The sequence below is a fragment of the Anser brachyrhynchus genome (assembly GCF_964034855.1).
Source record: "Anser brachyrhynchus genome assembly, chromosome: 1".
NCBI lineage: Eukaryota > Metazoa > Chordata > Aves > Anseriformes > Anatidae > Anser > Anser brachyrhynchus.
In genome coordinates, this window is record NC_137694.1 from 119211898 (window position 1) to 119234586 (window position 22689).

General features: G+C 41.2%; 1 protein-coding gene across 7 annotated transcripts in view; it reads right to left on the bottom strand.

The window, feature by feature from the left end:
* The window catches only part of ICOSLG (inducible T cell costimulator ligand), a 62221-nt gene that overhangs the window by 34007 nt on the left and 5525 nt on the right, over nucleotides 1-22689 (bottom strand). For all 7 annotated transcript variants that reach the window (XM_080576749.1, XM_080576743.1, XM_080576748.1 and 4 more), the window contains exons 4-7: nucleotides 22192-22476; nucleotides 20467-20643; nucleotides 19283-19318; nucleotides 684-17011 (exon numbers count right to left, since the gene is read on the bottom strand). In XM_080576749.1, coding sequence (XP_080432875.1) covers nucleotides 17001-17011; nucleotides 19283-19318; nucleotides 20467-20643; nucleotides 22192-22476 — 509 coding nt within the window. In that variant the 3' untranslated portion in view covers nucleotides 684-17000. The remainder of the gene's footprint in view (nucleotides 1-683; nucleotides 17012-19282; nucleotides 19319-20466; nucleotides 20644-22191; nucleotides 22477-22689) is intronic.

A 22689-nucleotide genomic window follows, 5' to 3' on the forward strand; every position in this document is an offset into this window, starting at 1 on the left:
CCTTGCATGAAGCTATTTAGGTTCTATTACACGCTGCCGGCTTGTAAACAATGACTATTCAGAACTTGAAAAGTTACGTGAGATTTCATTTTTGGTGTGACTAATATGCTGAAACTTTTGTCTAAGCCTTTTCTCTTTCTTGGCTCATGTTTTGAGGTGTTGTATGTGTTCATTTTCTGAACTTCACAAAACTGAAATTCAGCATTCAGTCACTTCTGCTGGTATGTCACTTCCATGAGTAAAGAACACCAAAAGACAAAGAACGCCATTAAAAGCAAAACTGTACTCCATGCCTAAATTAGTTCAAGATCTTTTTGGAGTGTTAGGTGAAAGCTATGAAAGCTGCCTTTTGTTTTTCCAGTAGCGTTATACTCACTTTTCATCACTGCAGTCTGTAAGTGCACCCTGACTGGCTAAAGGGAGTGGAATTGCAGAGCAGGAAAGTTTAAACTAGGAGCCTTTCAATCTGTATCCTTCCTTTCCAGCAAGCTGCCATTTACGGGGGGGAGGGAGGGAGGGGGGGAGCAAAAAAAGCCACCACCAAGAACAACAGGCAATTGTCTTTTCCACTTTTCTCACACCCACATTATCTGAAGCAATTGTAAAAGTCATGAGCCAAAAAACAGTCAAGATACTGAAGTTTTAGCGCTTTCTAATACAAGACAGAAAACTTGATGTCTTACCTACGAAGAATTTCAACAAATTCAGGCAGGATATCAGGAAAGTACAGTCTACTGCTCCGAGGAGCCTCTGCTTTAAATGAGGAAGTGCTGAAGTGAGGCAGGATATGAAGCAATGACTCAGATATCTAGGGCTGTGTTTCTTGACTATTTGAGGAGCAAAAGGAATTACTGAGGGCACTCACTATGGTATACTCAGCTGACGTAAAACTTGCTAGCTACCACTTTACCAATAGTAAAAGCTCAAGAGCGTTGTTTTACATTTTGTCTTTTCCTTGCCTACCTCAACCCCTATACTGCCCAGAAGAAGAAAGCATTCCTGAAGATCATAAACTTAAAGATGCTACACAGACAGAGGATCCATAAAATATGACATAGATCTCAAATGTAGCGATTTATCTGCTGAAGGTCAACCTGCAGCCTTTTAGTGGTGTGGAGTTGTCCTGGGATTTATTTTCTTTAAAATACAGGGAGTGCATGATAGGAAAACACTGGGTGATTTGTGTTTAATTATACTTGTTTTGTGATTATTTATTTTTTTGTTAATAGCCCCAAACTTTAGGTTCTTATGGTAGTACATTGTTCTGGTATTGCAGTCCTTTCTGGAAGAACTGTCTACCTCTTGTCCTATAAAACACACCTCTACCAGGAAGCATTTCTTAGCAAGAATGTGCCACTAGAAGATATTCAAGTAAGGTTTTTGGTAATGCCTTATAAACAGCTCTTGTAACTTAGCTCAAGCAGGCACTTGAGACTTTGCTTGGTTCTTTTCATTAGGAAAAGAAATTGTTTTGTATCATCCTTTTTTGTGTGTGTGTGTGTATGTGTTTTGAAAATAAAACAAACAAAAAAACCCCATCAGGTTCTCTTACAATGGGTTTTAACTGACATCCATATATTTAGTGTCCTGTGCACCTGAACACAGAGGATATCACTCAGTTTCCAAACATGTCTTTTTAATTTCTATAGTATAAAAACAAACAAACAGACCACCCTCTCCCTCCTGCTCTGAAGTAGAGCATTTTTTTAAAAAAAGTAGAAAACAAATTTTTTTTTTTTGGCTTCAGCCAAACCTGGTAGAATCCCATCTCTTCCTTGAGAGAGCTCTTTCTCACATCTTGGTGAGGTGTCAACTTGGATGGGGATGCCTGGTGTGCTCTGCTATGTTATTTCATAATGGAATTTATTTTCTTTCTGTGCATTTGCTAGCATAGCTATCACTTCACTGAGGTTTTGTTGCACGTGGTTGCATAACCGCACAATTCAACACTTACCTCTTTCCATTTCTGAAGTGTATTAGATTCTGTTCAACTGTCTTCTCTGCCACTTTCTGGGTAGTCCCTCTTGCATTGAATGTAGTCTTTCTGACATCTCCCTTCATCTGTTTTAAAAAGTGTTTGCATGACAAGGTTGTTTGTGTGTGCATACACCTATGATGCACTGCTAGTCTTGAACTTCACACTGTAGAAATAAGCTATAAGAGGCATACCAGATGATTTAAAATGATTAGCATTCTAGACACTGCTGTCTTTCTTCTCAAATCCTCCACTGCTTGGACTACAAAAAGAATTAACTATTTAGTTATATTGGATGAATTTAAACATTGATATGTAACACTAAACTTCAAAGCAATTTTTTGTATAAGTTTGATTTTATTTTTTTTCCAATTAAGCCAGAATTTAACTGAAGAAACTCTAGGAAGTCATGCTTCATTATACTAGAAAACCAAACAACAAAATAAAAAACAAAATCAACCAAACAAAAAAAATGCCGTACTATGTGTGAGTTCTGAGAAGTAGCACTTTATAAATAAGTCAGCTTTGTGATAGTGTTTCAGCAATATAATGTTTCTCATTCAACTTATGTTGTAGTGGAATTGCTCATTCTCTCCTGTGATACTGATGATTCTGAGTATTGCTGGAGGCATTTTGCTTTTGGAAAACTTTGAATGCCTGATGCAACTCACATTAGCAGAGAGCTAAGACAGCACATCGGAAAATCATTCTGAGTTAATACAAGTTACTCTTGTGCACTGAAGCACAGTACTGGAAGACTTCTGAAAGTAAAATCCTGATGAAGCACAAAAGCATCTATGATTGCACTAACATCATGAGACAGATGTACTTTTTTTTCATGTTCTTCTGAAGGCTTATTTCATCATAGGAAAATACTCCAAGAGCTCTTATGTCAAACAAAGCAGAAATCTTGTCTAAGTTAACAAAGCTATTGAAATCATTTACATGTGAAGTCCAATTCCAAGTAAAAGAAAATCACTTCAAAACTAAGTTCAAGATTTCAAAGGTGTATCCATAATGTTTCATATATCGTTTCCTGTTTTATGTGCTTGGAACAGTTCTGAGGTATTAGGTAACTGAACCTAACTTTAAAACATCAGCTGAAGTGATTCTTCAGTGCATCTAGAGATCTGAATAGCCTTTTGCAGTATGTACCCTATCGAGTCCTATGTCAATAAATACTCCAAATTTTTCTTGGGTTTGGTCTTTGGAGAAATGCAGTGATGTTGTGATTAAGTACCTTCTAGCACAAAAATCCTAAGAATTGAAAGGCTACTGTATTCCAGCATTGTTCCTCAGTATCCTCCGTCTCTTCTATTCCATCATTTTCTCACTCTATTACTCTGTTCCTGTCTTGCATAAGCAGGCAGTGGATCTGGATTACTAATACTTTATTTCCAAAACTGCTCAGTGTATGAAAATACAGGAGTCACAGATGTATACCGTCCAGTGCTTTGAAATGAAGGTCCCATGTTAGGAGGTCATGGACACATATCTATTACTCGGTTTGATTTTCAGTGATTAAGACAAATTATGCTGATCTGTGATGAGTGCTCAGCAGGTTAAACCATACCAAAATGTACGATGTTCTTTCAAGAACACTAATCCCTGTGACAAAATTAATGAACTGACATACTATGATTGCTTGGTGTTTGTTCTTCTGTGCTACACTGAATGTAGTTAAGTATGAAATAAAAAAAGGAGTGGGCAATAGCATAAAATTGGTTTATAATTATTTATCTTGACAGGGAAAAGACTGAACTATAGGATGGGGATGTTCATACAAATATGTTTTTAACCTTCCCTTCCTCTTTCTTCAATGTACTCCTGTTAAACTTTGCATGGATTTGAGTCACTGGAAGGAGATTGCTGTTGCTGTGATTATACAATTTGTTAATGTTCTCTCAAAATCCAAGTGTAACTCTCTCTCCAAAAAAGCTCACACCAGGATTGATGATATTGAGAGGAACCTCTGTAGTTCACCTGGTTTAACTCTCCTGCGCAGGGAGGACCACCTAGAACCGGTTGTATCGTGTCCAGATAGCTTTTGAATATATCTAAGGGAAGGAAACTCCACAACCTATCCAGGTAACCTGTGCTAGTACTCGATCATCTGCATGGTAAAGAAGTGCTTCCTGATGTTCAGGTGGAGCCTCCCGTGTTTCAGTTTGTGCCCATTGCTTCTTGTGCTAGCACTGGGCACCACTGAAAACAGCCTGGGTCTGTCTTCATTGCATTTTCCCTTCAGGTGTTTATGGACATTAACAAGACCTGTGCTGAGCCTCATCTTTTCCACCCTGAACAGTCCCAGTTCTCTCAGCTTCTCTTAATAGGAGACATGCTCCAGTCCCTTTGTCATTTTCATGGTGGCATCTCTCCAGTATGTCCATGTCTTTCTTGTTGTGGAGAGCCCAGAACTAGACACAGTTTTACAGGTGTGGCCTCACCAGGGCTGAGTAGAGGAGAAGGATCACCTCCCTTGACCTGCTGGCAGCCTCTGCATGTACTGGTGCCTAGGGTTGTTCCTCCCCAGATGCAGGACTTTGCACTTCACGTTGAACTTCATGAGATTCCTGTCAGCTCATTTCTCCAGCTTGTTGAGGTCAGCACCATTCCTCCCAGTTTAGTTCCCTCAACCAATGCGCTGAGGGTGCATGCTGCCCCATTATCCAGATCATTAATGTAAATGTTGAAAAAGGCTGGAGACAGTATCGACCCCTCAGGTACTCTGCTTGTCACTGGCCTCCAACTAGACTTTATGCCACTGATCATGACCCCAGGGGCATGGCTAATCAGCTAGTTTTCAGTCCACATCATTTTTTTATTCGTCTTGTCCATACACAAACAGCCTGTCTATAAGGTTCATATGGGAAACGGTGTTTAAATTCTTACTGTAGTCAAGGCGAATATTACCCACTGTTCTCTCCTTCTCCACCAGACCAGTCGTTTCGTTGTAGAAGGTTATCAGGTTGGTCAAGCTCAACTGCCACATGGTGAATCCCTTGTTCACTGCTACTGATGACTCCTGTCCTTCACATGCCTGGGATTAGCTGCTCCATCACCTGCCCAGGGATGGAGGTGAGTCTGACTGGCCTGTAGTTCCCTGTATCCTACTTTTTGCCCTTCCTGAAGATAGAAATGGCATTTGCTTTTCTTCAGTCCTCAGGCCATTTTCCCAACCACTATGACTAATCAAGGATTATTAAGAGTGGCCTTGTAATGACATCAGACAGCTCCCTCAGGACTCATGGGTCACAGTGCCCATGGTTTGCTTAGGTATGACATGGTACTCTTCCACCAAGGATACATATTCCTTGCTCTAAATTTTTCCCGTGGTCTCTGGGACCTGTGTTTCCTGAAGGCTGGCCTTGCTAGTAAAGTCTGAGGCAAAAAAGACACATTCAATACCTCAGCCTTTTCCATGTCCTGTGTAACCAGGTCTCCTATCGCCTTCAGCAGTGGGCCTGTGTTCTCCCTACCTTTGCTTTTGTCAGTGATGTGCCTACAGAAACTCTTCCTGTTGTCTTTGGTATCCGTTTCTAGATTCAATTCCAGATAGCGTTTGGCTTTTCTAACTTTTTCTAACTAATCCCTGCACACTTGGACAGTTTCTTGTCTTCCTTGTAGGTTACCTATTCTTGTTTCCACCCTTTGTAGGCTTCCTTTCTGGTTTCAAGTTTTTCCAGGAGCTCCTTGTTCATCCAAAGGCCTCCTGGCCTTTCTGCCTGACTTTATTGGGATGGACTAAATACAGAACACAAGTATGGTCATAGAATCGTTCAGGTTGGAAGAGACCTCTAAGATCATCTAATCCAACCTTTAACCTAGTAGTAAAGTCTACCACTAAGCCATGCTTCCAAGTTCTAAACCTACATGTTTCTTGAAGACCTTCAGTGATGGTGACTCAACCACTTCCCTGGGCAGCCTATTCCAATGCTGCACAACCCTGTCAGTAAAGAAATTTATCCTAATATCCAACCTAAACATCGTCTGGCACAACTTGAGGCCATTTCCCCCTGTCTTATCTCTAGGTGCTTGGGAGAAGAGCCCAATCCCCACCACCCTACAACTTCCTTTAAGGTAGTTGTAAAGTACAGTAAGATCTCCATTGAGCCTTCTTTTCTCCAAATCAAAGAACCCTCAGCCACTCTTCATAAAACCTGTTTTCTAGACTTTTCTAGACCCTTCACCATCTTCTTTGCCCTTCTTTGGACATGCTCCAGCTCCTTGATGTTCTTGTAGTGAGGGGCCCAGAACTGAAAACAGCATTCAAGGTGTTGCCCATACTGCGTGCGTTGGTGTAGATGCGCTTCAGTTGGGCTAATGATCTTTCCACCTTTTTTTTGTGCAGAGAAGCCCTAATTCATGTATGACCATTCCCAGGCAGTTTTGTGATTTCTAACCAGTCAATGTCCCTTGTGCCCTTGCAGCCACGTGGCTCTCCATTCCATACCTCTGCAGAGGTGGCAGACTGATGGACCTTGCTAGCACACCATCCTGTAACTATTGTTATAACACCCCCAGGCTTGTCTCTGTCAAGTCTGTTTTTATCCCTTTCCCCCTTCAAATCTAGTTTAAAGTCCTATCAGTGAGCCCTGCTAACTGCTGAGCAAAGATTCCCTTTCCTCCTTAGAGACAGGTGAACCACATTCATTGCCAGCAGGCCTGGTGTCTTGTAAAACAGCCCATGATTAAAAAAAAAAAAACAAAAAAAACAAAGTTTTGCCCGTGACACCAGGCTTGGAGCCAGATATTGATTTGGTGGCTCTTCCTGTTCCTCACCTCATCAGCCCCTGCAACAGGAGGGACAGAGGAAAATTCCACCTGTGTTCCTGACCTCTTAACTAGCTGTCCCAAGGCCCGGAAGTCTCTTTTGATTGCCCTTGGACTTTGTCTTGAAGCTTTATCACCGCCTACCTGAAAAATCAATAATGGGTAATAGTCTGAGGGCCGAACCAGGGCAGGAAGCTCTCTCTTCACGTCCCTAATCCAGGCCCTAGTAATGATGAGCCAAGCTATGAAGCTGGCGTCAAATCTTTAAACTGATTCACGCACTAAAGATCACTGCCTAATGCTTTGTTGGTTTTCAGTCTCTGGGGATGCTCAGTTCAGTGCCTAGAAATGTTCATCTGGTCAGTAGCTTTTTTGTGCTATTTTTAGATTGTATATACATTTTTCTTTTTTTTTCTTGTCTCTTCTCTAGTTACTGAATCCTTCATATTTGCTAAAAGGCTTTCAGTGGAAGTGAAATATGGTCCCCTTTTCCATAGAATACAGAAATCCACTTTTTTTCAAATCATAGTTACATACATATCTACTGCTTTGAACACTGTAAATCAAATGCTTTTCAAAGTCAGAGCTAGGCTGTTTTCACCACTTACAGGTGAATGGGTGGAAAAAGCGAGAGTTTATATCACTTAATCTGCAGTATTTGGAATATAAACTTGGATTTAACTACATATTGCTTCAGACTGGATAAGGAAGTTTCTTTCAGTTCTGTGTAAGCGTGTTGTAACCTTTCGATGTTCCTCTTTTAACTTTATTTTTCATCTCCTCTTCTTTTTACAGTCAGAATGGCTTGTGACCTTGCTGGCATAGAACTCCCCCAAAAAATGAGTCACAAATTTTTGTCTGTTATGCATAACTAATCATTAAAACTGATAACCTTACCTGGTGTTATCAATAAAATGGATTTTTCCTCCTCCCACCCCCCCTTTTTTTTTTTTTATCAGATGAACTAAATAATACAAACAGTCTTAATCAAGCTCACACCAGAAGGAAAGTACAAACTTCATTTGTCAGTATGAGTGGAAGACAGCAAAGCGTGGTTTTTTTTTGGGTGAGGCTGTATAGATTTATTCCTTCTTCAGTCCAGGTGGAAACAAAAGACTATTTGCATCAGTCTGGTGAGCACTCAGATCTATGTACTTTAACTGGTGTTTTGGGTTTGGCTATAGACTGAATTTTTCCATCCTGTGAGAAGCATTCCTAGTTGCAATGAGTTTCACTTGTTTCTACTTGTTTTGAGGTAACATGGTCCATTCATGCCATGTGGCTAGGACTCTTAATCTAGAGTAAGGGGATATTTGGGTATGAAGAAATGAGTACTTGTGTTGGCTTTTGAATCATTTGATCAACTGCTGAACCACTTTCATGGTGCAACTAGAGCAGCAAAAATTGAAGAAACATGTCTGCTTGCAAAAGAAGAGGTGACAAGCAGCAGTGCTGCCGTCCAAGATGAGAAATGTTCTTTTAAGTCCTGGCAATAGCAGACACTTGGCAAGAAGCACACATACATGGCTGAGACCTAATGACCTGAATGTGCTTGCAGAAATGGGAACAAAAAATCAGCTCGACTGTGAGAAAAGAATGAGAGCAAAGTTGATATTTTGCTACTTTTGTCAGTCTGATCCCCTAAGGGACAAAGCTTCCAGGCTGACTGATAAGCCGCTTGTTCCTCTCTGAGATCACTTCTCTTTTATTTCTCTTTTATCACAAAACCTTTACGTGGGTGTCTGCCCACATGTTCAGGATCTCAGACACTCATCAGTTCATGCTTTTTCTGCAAGAGTTTTCATGGCTGTATTTGCCATGAGGCTTCTGTGGGCTTTCCTGGGGAAAAGCAGGAAGCACAGGGAGGTGTTGAAGGCGTATGTTGCTCCAGGCATCTACGCTCTCCTACCCACTCAAGTGAGGCATGGCCTCGCCTGCCTGGTTGGGCAGGGCAGGGGCTGTGTGGGCTGGCAGTGACGCCTCACCTGCTGATGTGTGCATCACATTCCAGCCAGCTAATTTACAAGTGTAATAACACTTTTGTGGATGTAACCGGATTTCTCTCTGGCCCTTCTAACTGTATAAGCCAAGCGTTGAGTGCCCATGCTGTGCTCTCCATCAGAGGAGAGAGAAATGTACTTTGGAGATTCAGCGTAGTCACGTTAATGCCGTCTTCAGTCCTTATGAGCAGTTAGATCATTGCTAATTGGAGGAGTGGGTCTTTCACTCAGACATGACAGAGAAACCATGAGATCCAACAGCAACCCCCCCTACTACTTGGTTCATGCAACACTAGGCATGCTATGTGGTGTCTTGTGCGAGTTTTCCCAACCCAAAACATACATTTCTAAACACACGCAACAAAATGGTTGCACACAAGAACACAACCCTCCGCACATGACACTCTTCCTATTGACTCTGTTATTGGGTCTGTAGTGTGCATGTGTTCGGTTTGACACTTTTACCATGGAAGAGGAACTCCCTGGGGCATTCCTATTGTTCAGGTCTTAGGCTGCTTTCCAGGAACATGTCAGCTCTGCTTTCTTCTTACATCTTTTTTTCTGCCATACTTGATGGTCTGTGACTGCACCCGGACCCTAGGACTTGCATCGCACCCTTGAATTACGCAACTGCTGACAGCCACAGTGGCTTGAGTGCTCCCCAGCCTTGCTTCTATTTGTGCTAGGCAGGGTGACATGAGTCATGGTACTTTTCTTAAGGCGCACACATGTTTTTCTCCTTTGATCCCTCTGACAGCTTGGTTCACACCTTCTCTAGAGTGGAGATGCCTCCCTGGGTTGACTGAACCGTTAGCGTGTGGTGAGACAAAATGGTCTGACTTTGCTCCTTGCTCAGTGCAACTACTGATCTCACACACAGGTGTCCACGATGGGAGTGCTCCTCTTCTCCATAGAGTGCCCCAGCCCCTGGGGCAAAGGAGCTCTGGTTTCTGATCTCAGAGAAACTTGAGCTTTGCAGAATATTGTGCTGCAGCTCCATCAGTTCTTGATCTTTGCAGAGGCCTTTTTGTTACTAGAAGGCTATACTCTGTAAATATTAACAGCAATTGAAGGGCCAATTTTGCAGATGTTATGTGCAGTCCTCTACCCTTGACCTATCAGAAATTGGTCTAGTAGTGGGGAAATTGCTTGCTTCAGCAGCAGCTGCTGTGCTGCATGTGTCCAAAGGCTCTTATAGCCCAGCATCCTCTCTGTGACTGTGACCCAGACAGAGAGCAGGGTGAGCAGAGACTTTGTGACTGGGGAAGTCTAAAGTAATACTTGTCCAGAGCTCGCCCTGGCCTTTGCCTAGGAGTGCTGTCCATTTTAGCTACGTTTCAAGAGAGGAAGCACAATTTTTTTCTTAGTGTGAAAGTTCAGGCAGGCTCTGATAACTGCCTGTTTACTTAATCTGTTGGCCTTCTGCCAACACAGAGAGAGTAGCATCCCAAAAGGGACAGAACAAGAATGTGTGGTCTTGGCAATGAACAGCAACACCAGCTTTGACTTGTTCTAGGGAAGAGGTGTGAGGTGGGAATAAGATACAGATATTTCCTCCCTGAAAAGTAAGAAGTCTGAACAAAGCAGTGACATTGGGATAGTGTTTGCATTCTGTCTGTGTCAGTTCTGCCACTCAGACAAGGATAAGTGTTTGTTGCAGGAGCCATATCCTTTCTCATCCATCTTGCTGACCTTCATTTGGTATGTTGCTCCATTGCACCTACCTTTGTGCAATTGCACTGACTGCTTTCATGGAATTTCCAGCCAAGAGATATGTTATATAGTTACTTGTCTACAGGCTGAGTGTTCTATCCCATCCCAGCGTCTGGGTACACAATGACTAAGACTGTATTTGTAAAACACAGTAAAGCTGAGCCCTCTTACATGTTGCCTAAAGTTAGACCTTCACAGAAGGTCTTCACAGACCCTAAGCCCTGGTCTGTTTTCGGATACACAGCAAAATTCTTGCCTGGTGTCTGTCTGGGTGCACGATCTCAGTGGTCTCATGCTGGCTGTGTGGAGCAGTGTTGCATGCAGACTCAAACAAAAATCCTTCCCTCCAATTCCACCCCAAAGGCATCTGAAAACCATGCAGGTGGTGCATGGCTCTGTGCCTGGGATCCCACAGGGCTGCTCCGGCTTGTGTACCTATCACCCTCAGGACAGGCAGTTTTTAATGCAAAAACTGGGTCTTACCAGGGGAAGTATGTGACACATGGACTACCTACCCTTCTTTCCCAAGGCTCTGAAGGCCTGCTGACATAGTAATATGACCACAGGGCTTGTTGGTCGACAACCTTTTCTTTTGCCAAAATTTCTTTTTCTGAGGAACTGTTTGTTTGACTTTGTTTGTTTAGAAATAATTTTCCATCCAGATATGCTATGACGTGATAGGAATTGCTCAAAAGTGAAGTTAAAACACATTGTATGAAGCCTGTCAGTAGTCTCTGCTTTGCCAAAAATGCTTGCAAAAAGCACTGGCTCGCTGTGTACATGCCTTGTGGTTTTTGTGGTTAATGATTCCAGCCAGTCAAGAGGATATGCTTGTTAATAAGAGCTCACTTTAAGCTCTGTTTGTATTTAAAAAAAAATACAATAATAAAAATTCCCACACAGAATTTCACATCCAGGGAACTGGTGAAGTTTCACTGGGCTGGAGTAGATTAAAATATTTTTTTTTTATTATTTTTTTACTTCTCTTTCTTCTTCTTCCTACTCTCAGCTGGATAAAGCTGTTCTGTGAGCAACACCTTGACAGGCAGCTCTCATGGTAGGCTTGACAAATGCAACCCCCAAAACCAAAAGCTTAAAACAAACAAACAAAGCCCTGAAGTTAAAACAGATTTGCATTTTTATTTATTTTTTCATTTATCATTCTGCTTTTTCCTGCTTGGGGACACTTATTCCTCAGAGCTGAGCTGTGCCCTGACTTTATATAACTCTTGATGGGGCTCCTGTCTCCTGAGGATGTAGCAAGGGCCTGGCACCATGGGTCACCCTGGTCAGGAAGACCTCTGGAGACTTGCGTGTCTCCACAGACAGCTGTCCTGCTCCTCCAGTCCCTCAGTTCCTGGGCATGCTCTTTGCCTGAGCTGATGCCAGGAGACCTTCGTGGGGCGCTGACTTTGGGCCTCACACCATGCAGAAATGGTCAATAAATGTCTCCAGAAGGGACTGTCATTTTCTGGCCACCTGTGTTGAGTGGTTTGGTAGATCAGGAACCACCGCAGGGCTGGATTTTCCTCATTATTCTGATGAGAGCATTCAACAACATATGACAACTTAGAGAGCAACCCCCTGTGCTGCAGATAGTGCCAGATACAGAGATATCAGCATACATGTGGATAACTAAAGAAATACCTTTAAAAGTCTATGTTTATGATGGAACTTCTAGTACTTCACTGACACAGAGCCCTAATGTCATAGGCATTTCATCATACTGATCTGAGCTGACTGTCTAATAAGATTTCCAATAAAGTGATAAAGGTGCTTAGTATTTGCCTTGTGTTATAAAGGGAGCAACAGTGCTTTGGAGATAATTCAGACACTTTTTGCCTCTGCTCCTTCACCTCCTTGTAGTTACTGTGACTGAAATAAGTTGGGTAAAACTATAATGCTAAGTTTGACCAATAAAGAGGTGAATCAAGAGGAATACAATTGCCAGCATGATGCAGTGGAAAAGCAGTTTGTGCAAGCAAACATGATTTTGTTTCAAAACTACAAACTCAGCCTTGTGAAAGGGTTCATGTACAAGCTGTCTGTGGTAGAACAGATCTCCTGGCAGAAGGAAATTTTAGCACTCACCCTCAGTTCGTCTTGTGGCTGCATTAGCGTCACTTCTTACTGACATGTCCTTAAAGGTTTTCCGGTCTCTAATGAAAGACTTCCTTTCATCTTCTTTCTCTTTAAAACTTTGTTACAGGCAATTTATTTTTTTAATTTTTATTTTTTTTATGCAATACACATGAAAGTGTAGACTGGCAATTTATGAGCAGTCCTATTCAAAGTAGCAAATGGGTTTTGTTGATTTATGATGTCTACAGGGATGAATGTTGCAAGGAAGTAGACTTTCCGGTCCAGTAAGTGAGAGGAGGACAGAAAAATGTCTCCGCGTGCTGGATGTCTCAGCCATATATATGACACAGGGGACATGACTTCCATGTCCTAGTTTTCCAATTACAAAAAGGCCTCAAACAGCACTTCTTGAAATGACTGGAAAGCAAATCAGTGTTTTATTAATAAACTATTAGGAACTATTTTGGGCAAGTTGTAAGGTCAGTGTAAGTCTCTGTTGATAAAAGAGTATGTATCTTTATGCAGGAATTTTCTAGGGAGGGCTAAAAAGAGAAGCTAAGGCTCTTTCCTAACAAAGTACTTAATTCTGTGATTAATGGTGAGGTCATGAGTAGCTCCTGGGGAATTGTGTTTTGCAGCATGGGGCATTGGTTCTGGTACACTGCTTATGCTTATTAGTGGTGCCATTAACACACAAAGTGTTGAAAGCATTTTACTTGTGTTAGATAGCATTTGTACAAATCAATGTTTTGTCATATGATTATCTCTTGAAAGATGAATGAGAAAGAGGTTGCTGGTTCGTAGCCTGCACTTCCCCGGGCTGCTAGATGTAGAGAAGATGGAGCATGTGAAGTGACTTTTATAATTCTGTGATGGGCACCAGTTTACAATGATTTTATCCTGAATGACCCAATGGATGTGGTGAAGGTCCTAATGCCAGATCACATGTTGAGAGGAGAGTTGCCAGGGGCCTAACATATCTAATCTGTGTGTGTTGAGTCGGGGGGAGTTCCTCTCCCTCTGAAGTTGAGCTGAACTCAGTAATACTTTAGAGAACTTTTTCTTTTACCTGGAAAAGAGGGGGATGCTAGAGATTACCCTTGTGGGAGTAACGTGAACTTTTATATGTATTTGCCACATATATGAAAAGGATCAACTTTGCAATTTGAAAAAGCAGTTTGTACTAAAGTTTCTTTGATGTAGTGCAAGCAGCTACTGAGAAAAGTGGTTGGAGTCAGAGTTGTTGAAGTGAAAAAAGGGAAAGTGTTTTTGAGTTTTCAGCTCTCACAGGTGAAAAGATTTAAATAATAAATTTGACTACAGGAAGGATGGATTCAGACCACTAAGTAGCAACACATGTTTTCTATTGGGGCTTTCCACCTGTGGTTTACCAGCCATCCCACAATGAGAGCCTTTCACTTTTCTGTGAAAGTCCATTTCTCAGAGCCTTCCCACAACACTGCACCAAGCGGTGCTTTCCTGTGCAAGGTGTTTATGTTGTCTGAGACATGCAGTTCATGTATGCTGATACCTTTAACAAAGGGAAACAGAGTGATGCTGGTGACCAAGGGCAACACTGACCTGCGTGAGTGCAGTAAAATGGTTTTGGTTCTGGAGGAGGGAGTGTTTGTTGTACCTTTGCTCTGCTAGGGCGTTGTTGAGGTGGGCAAGAAAAAGATGTGTCCGCCTAGGCTTTATACTACTTTTGGGCTACCACGTATCTTTCATTTTGTTTGTTCAAGGCACAGAGCAAAGCTTGTCAAGCCTCTGTGTTGCATCAGTCCCTCCTCATCTGAGGGCTTTGGAAAGGAGCACTTACACACCAAGAGGAATGCGGCTGACAGTAAAACTCACTTTAGCTGGGGCAACAGTTTGGAGTGACTTGTCTTTACACGCTGATAGACTTAGTCAGACATTAAGGAGAATTAACAGATTTTATTTAAAACATAAACATAGTATGTGATGAAAAAAACTGTTACTACAGAATTTCCAAGTTCTTTGAATGGTAACAAACAACTGTCATCTAGGATTTACTCGCCTCCAGAACTAGCTGGAAACCTAAACCAATTGAAAGCACAGATTTTGCAAGAGCAAGTTGTTGCATTTAGATGTGTTCACTATGCAACATGAAGTAATCCAGAAATAAGAACCCCTTCTGGTCTAATTAGCTCAATAACATACAGGGGTCACTTATATCTCTGAACAGCTACAGCTTCCTGCACAGGCAGAATATAAAAAGGAAACCTATTTTTAGAAAAGGCTTCTGTCAGTTCTAACAGCACTAAAGAGGCTGCACAAAACAACTTCATATGATAAAGAGTGAGGAAACATCTCACTGAACCACTAGGAAATGGCTACCCTTAACATCAGCGTAGGCGATGGTCACATTTTTAAGGTGTCTGCAAGCTTGCATTCTTTCTTCAGGCAAATTCCATTTAGGGTTCACTGAAGGCTAGATATGGACTCAGTGGATATCTAATAGATTAATGGAAAAGGGAGGAGATGAGAAAAAGCTGACACTTAAGATTACTGAGATGTTGTAAGTTACTTTATCTGACAAATACTGTGAGCTGAATGCCGTAATTGATGGCATATGTTACACTTGTAGATTGGAAGATAACACAGAACAAAAATGGAATTAATAAATAAAACAGAGTAGTTTCACAGACATTCAAAGTTAGCAAATACACAATACATTTTTTTTAACATTAACAGAGAAAACATATTTAAAAACATTTCTGTACACAGCTACTTGCAATCTAAATAGCATCTTAATTACTCAGTTGTAGCTTGGCTTTTCTTTACCTTCTTTATCCTATTTAAATTGGCGAATAAGCCTGGATTGCATCAAATGAGAGCTAAACTGACCCTTCCCTTAAATGCCATAGAGGCTGAGCCTGTGAGACTCCCACCAAATACTGACACACTGGTGGTATGCAGTTACCAAACCCTGAGCCTACGTGGGGGAATTGTTTCAACAAAAGATAATGGAATTACTGCCAAATATCTTGGGATTTTGTGTGATGGGATAATAAGACAACAAAATTTATCTTTACTTCACTCAGATTTGAAAGCTGATCTTAATACAAAAATAACATCCTAACTCACGGTTTACACTGGAGGGACTTCTCTATGCAGAGCTAGGACAAACAAGGCTGTGACTTACTCATAAAAATGGTAGAATTTTAGTCTAGCAACCAGTGCAGGAGAAGCCAGGACTCAGTTTTAAAATCATCACCAGCACCTGCCCCAACAAGCTGGCAAGAAGCGCCCCACCCAAACAAGAACTAATGTAGATTCCCTCCTCTTTCAAAATCTACAAAGTTGCATTGCTATTTTCATCCATTTCACTCCTGGCTGAATCAATGCTGAACCAGTGACGCACAGGTGCTGGCAAAAGGAAATGCAGTTCTTGGCTTTCTTTCCCTTTCACTTGCTTTAGCCATTGATAAATCAAGAATGTTCATGGACATGTTCAGTGATACAGTCTGCACTCCTTTTTCTTTGGTGGAGGGATGAGAAACAAGGACAGGTATGGAAAAATTCAGTTTAAAAAAACTCCCTGGAAGCTGCTGGTCTTAAATAAAGACCAGCTGAACTGAACAGAGGTTGACCATAGATTTTGTTCCATCCAGAAAGGGTTATGTCCAGGTAACCTGACATTAACATAGTGGAGAGCACTATTTTTAACCATTCTGATTTCCACAGACCGTTCTTTCACACTGCAAGCAACAGCTTCTGTCAAAAGTGGAAGTCCTCTTTTCGGTGAAATATTTGGTAAAGAATAAAATTTTAATATCAAGTGCATTTAAAGGAGCTTTCCTTCTGTTAATACATTCATATACATTTACCCTGTCATAGTAATGCACATTTTGGTAGGACTTGGTCAAAATGCTATAGCTATTTCTGTACACAATAACATGCATCTGGTGAAATCAAACAATGAAAGGATGTATTGTAAAGAGGGAAAGGTGGAAAAAGTCACAATTTCCATTTGCAGAAAGTCCTTCAGTTTTATTTTTCTTTCATTTTTAGCTGCCTCTCTTCACATTCAGTAGTCATCGTTAGGTTAAGGAGAAGGAAGCTCCATGGGAAGAGAGAACTTCCCATGCTCCTGAAACACAGTTGCTTTTCCTTGTAACAAATTCCTCAACGATGATGACAACAGACTGGGCGCTCGTCAGCTGTCAGTGCTCTGGCACAGAGTACCTAAGTCCTAGGCTTACTGCTTTCCCCAGTTCAGGAGCTCAAAATGCTGACAGACCATCACAGAGGACTGTCCAAAGTGGTTAGCTGGTGTGGAGACACAACGGCTGGTTGGAACAGAAATCCAACAGATTTTGCTTTCTCATTGTTGGAGAAGCTTTTTGCCATCAATCTTCGCACACTGCAGAAATATGCCACTTGTATTACAAGCAGTGTTGCTGCTGAGATAGAGGGTGATGCCCAAATCCTCTTTAGACAGGTGCTGTGAAAACAAAGTGACATTTTTAGAAAAAGAATAGGAAAAAAAAAACCACACTGAAATAATCACATCCTAGAGTTGTTTTATCCTTTGTAACCAATGGATCGATCGAGCTGCAAAGTTCTAAGGTACGTCAGTGGCACCTTTGGTTTCTTTTAAGCTACTTCAGAGAAAGAGATGCACAAAGCCACTTGTGGTCAAGGGAAACCATCTCCCTGAGGCTCCTCTACAGGCAGTGGAGGAATCCTTCCAGAGAGCAATTTATAAAAGCATCATTAGCTCCAGTTCCACATTTCTTCTCAGTGGAAGCATCCTGCCCCACCAACTGCAATGGGCATCTGGAGAGACTAACACTACTGAGGTGAAGTTATTCTTCTTTGCATCTTTCCTTCTCCCAGTTTCCTTTTCTTTTTCTTTTTTTCTTTGTAACAGCAAAGCTAGTCTCAGTAGGTTCTTCCTGTTTTTGTAGTATTTGGGATTCCAACCCCCAAAACAATCTGATCTTCATAAAGTCAAACCACTCGAAGTACAAACTTATTTACATCAATGCTGAAAAGCAGAATGTCATGGCAGAGCTTCCCTGTGGGTGCAACCTCTGCAGTACTTCACTCCCTGACCAACACACAACTCACTTGAAAATCTCCATTAATCACTCAATCAAGCTAGAATTTCCCGAAGAACCCATCTTCTTGCCCCATGGTAGCACCAGCTATTTTGAGACCATTTCTGACAGATACCCTTTTCTTCTTTTGTTGAAAGAAAACAGGCCAGCAATGAGTCTGGACTGATGGAGACTTGACAGCCTGCACAGACTCCCTGAGCCTTGGTGCTGAACTACTATGACCCGTAGAAGAGTTGCTTTCCTAACATGCAGTTTAAATCTCCCCTTTTTAAGCCTCTTGTGCCTTAAGTGTTGTGTCCGTGGGGTTAGCACAATAAATAACTTGTCCCATCTTCTATAAGGACTCTCCAAAGAGGGTTGTTATTGTGTCCCTGCATGGCCTTGCCTTTTCCAGTCTAAACAAACACAGCCAATCTTGCATCAGTGATCACATTCCCTAAATCTTTTTAATTTCTCTGGTTTTGGGCTCTTACCCTTAAACTGGGTCACCCAAAGAAATTAGGACTGTACTGCCTTCCGTGTCTCCCATGGCTCTGTTGGCAGACAACAGCCCTCAGAAGTAGGTCAGTTTCTGACAGCAGCGAACCACCAATGCTGCTGTCTCACCGCCTCTTCTGCAAATGGTGTAGACGTGCAAAGGAAAACATAGTGTCTGGAAGGCAAGTGTCTTTGTTTTGTTTTTAATAAACAAGTTCTGCTATAGTGGCCTTCAATATAAAATAAATATTTACTCTTATTTATGTCACAGAGGTTTTTCTACTTAGGGGATAAGTCCAGAGATCTGATCACACAGGGCCTGGTATAAGTAAGGCAAGGGAAAAGTTGATGTTTAATAAATTGCTAGCATTATGTTAATGGAACTCATAGGAAAAAAAAAAAGAAAATACTTCCTTATCTGAAGGACAAAATCTATTCTTCTTTCTACATTATCCTCTACAGAAAACAGTGTAATATCTGTTGTTGTTTAGCAAACAGAACTGTTGTGGGACAGATTGCAGTTGCATGACGGGTCTGGAAAACAACTGACCATTAATCCAGTTTTTATGACACAAAAGTTCTAGGCATTTTTAAGGGTTGTTTTGCTTCTGCTTGATATTATCAGTTGGGTTCATTCACAGCATCTCCTAAAGCAGACTATGCTTTCTATTGCTTTAACTACTACAAGCTGTGGTAGAATCACAGTATTTTCTGTCTGTTCTGCAAAGACAGCTAGCCAGATAACAGTCATTTGCCTCAGTAGAACTACCAAATGAAACATAAAATAGGCAGGTATTTCATCCTCTATGTACTTTCACAAGTGCCCTGTGCTGAGATTGTTTTTCCAAAGGTCCTGGATTTTTTGTCCTCTTTTTTTCACTCCTCTATAAATGATAGATAAATTACTAAACCAGCTGGCCTGCAATATTGCAGTCTTGCTTATAAAAATGTTGAAAGTCTAAACTTTTATTTTTGTTTTTTGCTTGGAAATGAGAGTACTTTTTTTTTCTTTTTTAATTGGGTATGTACAGGCTGAGGTTCATCAACATCAAGTGTTTATAACATCCAGTAAATCTAACCCAAAGACTTCATGGTGAACATGAGTACTGAAGCTATTGTACTGAAAAGTTAAGTAATTTTTGAGACAAATACAATAACATATTTTTAATACTTACAGTTGAGTTTTCTGTTGTCTTCATTTGGTTGGACATCTGTTGAAATAAATATAGCATTTTAAGTGTAGAGCATAGATAACCAAAGTCTTTACACTAACGGGATTAATATTATGCAATATCCACCAATGCTGTAGGGTTCAATCTTCTAAATTCTCTTTGGACAGCAAAATGGGGTCCATACTCTATTTGCTTACAGTCTAGGTCACTGTTTTAGCAAGGATATATTTTGTGCTTAAAGCAACAGCAGTGCTCCATGTTTTGGGACAGAGTGCCCCTCTTGGGTTGTTCCTAAAGAAAGAACATGGCCCCTGCCAACTGTTACGGAGTCTAGGCAAGATCATTACCTCACTTTCTCCAGGTCTTCTCTGGAGCGAGCAACTGTACTTGCTAGCCAGGAAGAAGAGGGCATGGTTTGAAAGTGTACCTTGTTCTTGCCTGTGAAAAGCGTGGCTGCCCCACTCCCTTTTCTTAGATGTTAGCTCTCATATACCTCTAAAGTGGCTTACACTAAGTACTCATGTACATCAGCAGACTCAGTCTGGTTCACAAGACATCTTACAGAGCTACCTTTTTTCTGTCTTGCTGAACATTAAGAGTCCTACATAAGGGCAAATGTAGAAATACAAGTGTACGCACGTATAACATGAAGTGACAGTGAGAACTTGCAGCCATCAGCTATAGCAGTGCTTTACAGCTAACATGTAGGAAACTGCTTAGGAAATTCCCAGTGGGATCTTGAATCATCAGTTGCCCAGTCAGTGACTCTAAAGCCTTCTGGACAGATTTATCCTGGTTTTGCTTGGGATTGGGCTAAGCAGAACCAGTTACTGACCCCAGTCCTGTTCCGTGGAGGAGCATCCCCTCCACCTGTCCAGAAGCAGCCTGCAGGAATTGCAGCTGAGAAACTATGGCCTGAGCTGGCACAAAGTCTGAGCTACTCCTATATCCAGCAGTTAATTCCTGTAAGGTTCAGGTGCATTAGCAGAAAATCATGTGCAGTAACATGCCCTGGGGCACTATATGTCCTCCCCAGGGCACCCCAGGTATTTCGTAACAGTATGATTACCTGCTGTTGTATGCAGGGAATTTATTTCCTTCCAGCAATGCACTGGATAACATAGTATATTTTGGCAAATGAAAAATAACCCTTCAGATTTGGTCACACAAATGAAGGTCCTCATTACCTGTGTATGACACTAGTTTGGAGGACCGATGTTTCCACAGCCAGCAGATTAACACAGCTAGAAGAGCTATCAGAATGACAATAGAAATGATGCCAGCTGCTTGAGCACCTCGTCCGCTTTTTTCCAGGTCTTTGTGACTTTCTGTATTAGAACCATTCTTTTGCTTCTCCTGTGTGTCTAGAAAAAAATAGAAAAAAAGATGTAATAAGGTATAAATTTGCACACTTCATACCAGGCAATTATTTGACCACACTTTATGTAAATAAATAAAAATTCTGAGGGACTAAATATTTATGCTATTCATATCACTGTGATTATGGTGGTATTTTTTCTGAGCAAGGCATGTTTCTAGCTTACATGACTTGTTAATATAATCACACAGTGCCAGTTTATTCCTCTCTATCATCATACTACACACATGGATCCTTCTTCATTTTCTTTCTTCTTTCCTGCCACCTGGGAGACTGCATATTTGAGCTTGTATCTAGACTCAGTGGGAGATAAAACTATATAGAATCTATAATACAAGTCTGGTAGTATCGTAAAACTGGGTGAAAATCTCTCTCTCTCAGTGAGAATTCATGACTAACTTGACTGCTGAAAACTTAAGAGTTTCAAATCACATCTCTTACTCTTTCAAGTGTGATAGTGCCTTTAGAAACAAACAAAAACTAATAAGATAAAGTTTTTTTCCCCCAGAATACAATATGATGATGTCAATAAAAAACTAATGACAAGGCTACTTAGTTTTCCTTTAATTTGAGATGACAGCAAGGGTATGCTACCATGTAAACACTCTATTGTTCAATTTTTGCTCATGCACACGATTTTTGTTCGTGGAAACTGCATAATCTATATTGCTCAGCTATGTTTGAGGGATCAGTCTTGTTAAATCCAGAATATGCAATTACTTGTTCAGGTAAACTAACTGCAGATATCCACCAACAGTCATGCAAATGACCAAGCCTCCTCGCAGCAGATGCGGAAACCTGGGAAGGAAGCAGGCCCATGCCAGACAGCTTCTCTCCACAGCAGGTTAGGGACTGTGACATTTACTATTGGTACTACAGATGTAACTTCTTACGGCTTTTCTTTGTTAATAGCTTTCCAGTTTTGTGAAGAGCGGAGAGACTAAATATTTGCTCTTGCTGTTGGTCACTTACATCAGCAGTAAACATCTTATTACACTTGTGATATTAGGAGAGTTGTTCTATTGGGCTAATACTACCTGTTTGCTACAGGCCTACTTTAAGTAGTGCGCTGATTTAAGCTGAGATTTGTGGACTGAAAACAGAACTTCAAAACCAGACAGAGCACAAGGCAAATATGAGTGATGCAAAGCCATGGGGCAGAGGTTCAGGAATCGCACATCTACTGCATGGCACCACTTGAAAAATAACTTCACCTCAAGCGGTCATGTTTGCAAGGAACCCAAGGGTAGAGCCTAGTGACTGCCTTGGGAGCAATAGCTGCTCGGTGCTGTTGTCACAATGCGCTTGATGGGGTGTTTGGCAATGTGGATGAAGTCAGAAGTAAGCATTAATTCCATGGCAAAGCAGACCTAGCTTGAGAAAAAAACTGAGCTTTCTCAGCATTTTTTTTTAGAACCACTGAATTTTTTGTATGCCCCTCATTAGAGCATGATAGAGCTACTACAGATATATCAACCAGTGTGGCTCTATCTGCTACCTAGAAAACATGAAGATGTACCGTGAAGGAACTTACAGTTGGCTGATATATTTTCCTGCAGTCTTTTATTTTCTATGAAGCACTCTATTTGCATATCAGAAGTTGCTTTAACCTTCAGTGTGCTAAGAACACTGTAAGTGCCATCGACGTGGAGGGTGATGTTTAACTCTGATGGAAGCAAGCGCCTGTTGTCCGTTCTATTTATCCAGTAAACATTTGGTTCTGGGTACCCGTTGTCAGAGCTACAGCTGAAAGTCACTTCTTCTCCAGCGCTGTTACTGTTTCTTACTGGTCCACTGAGTATTGGTTGGCTGTAACTAGCTGGAGAGAAAGAGAAAAAGAAATGGTTGTCAAGATTTTAAAACATATTGAAAAGACAGAACTTTGACATGGATTCTGAAGCAGAAGTTCTGGGTTTCACAAGACTCTCACAACTTGAAAAGAAAACATATGCAGGCTTGGTTCATAAGCCAAAGATCTGAAAGAACTGCTGGTAGGGCAGAAAGCTGAAGCCAAACCCAAAGGAAGAGAGCA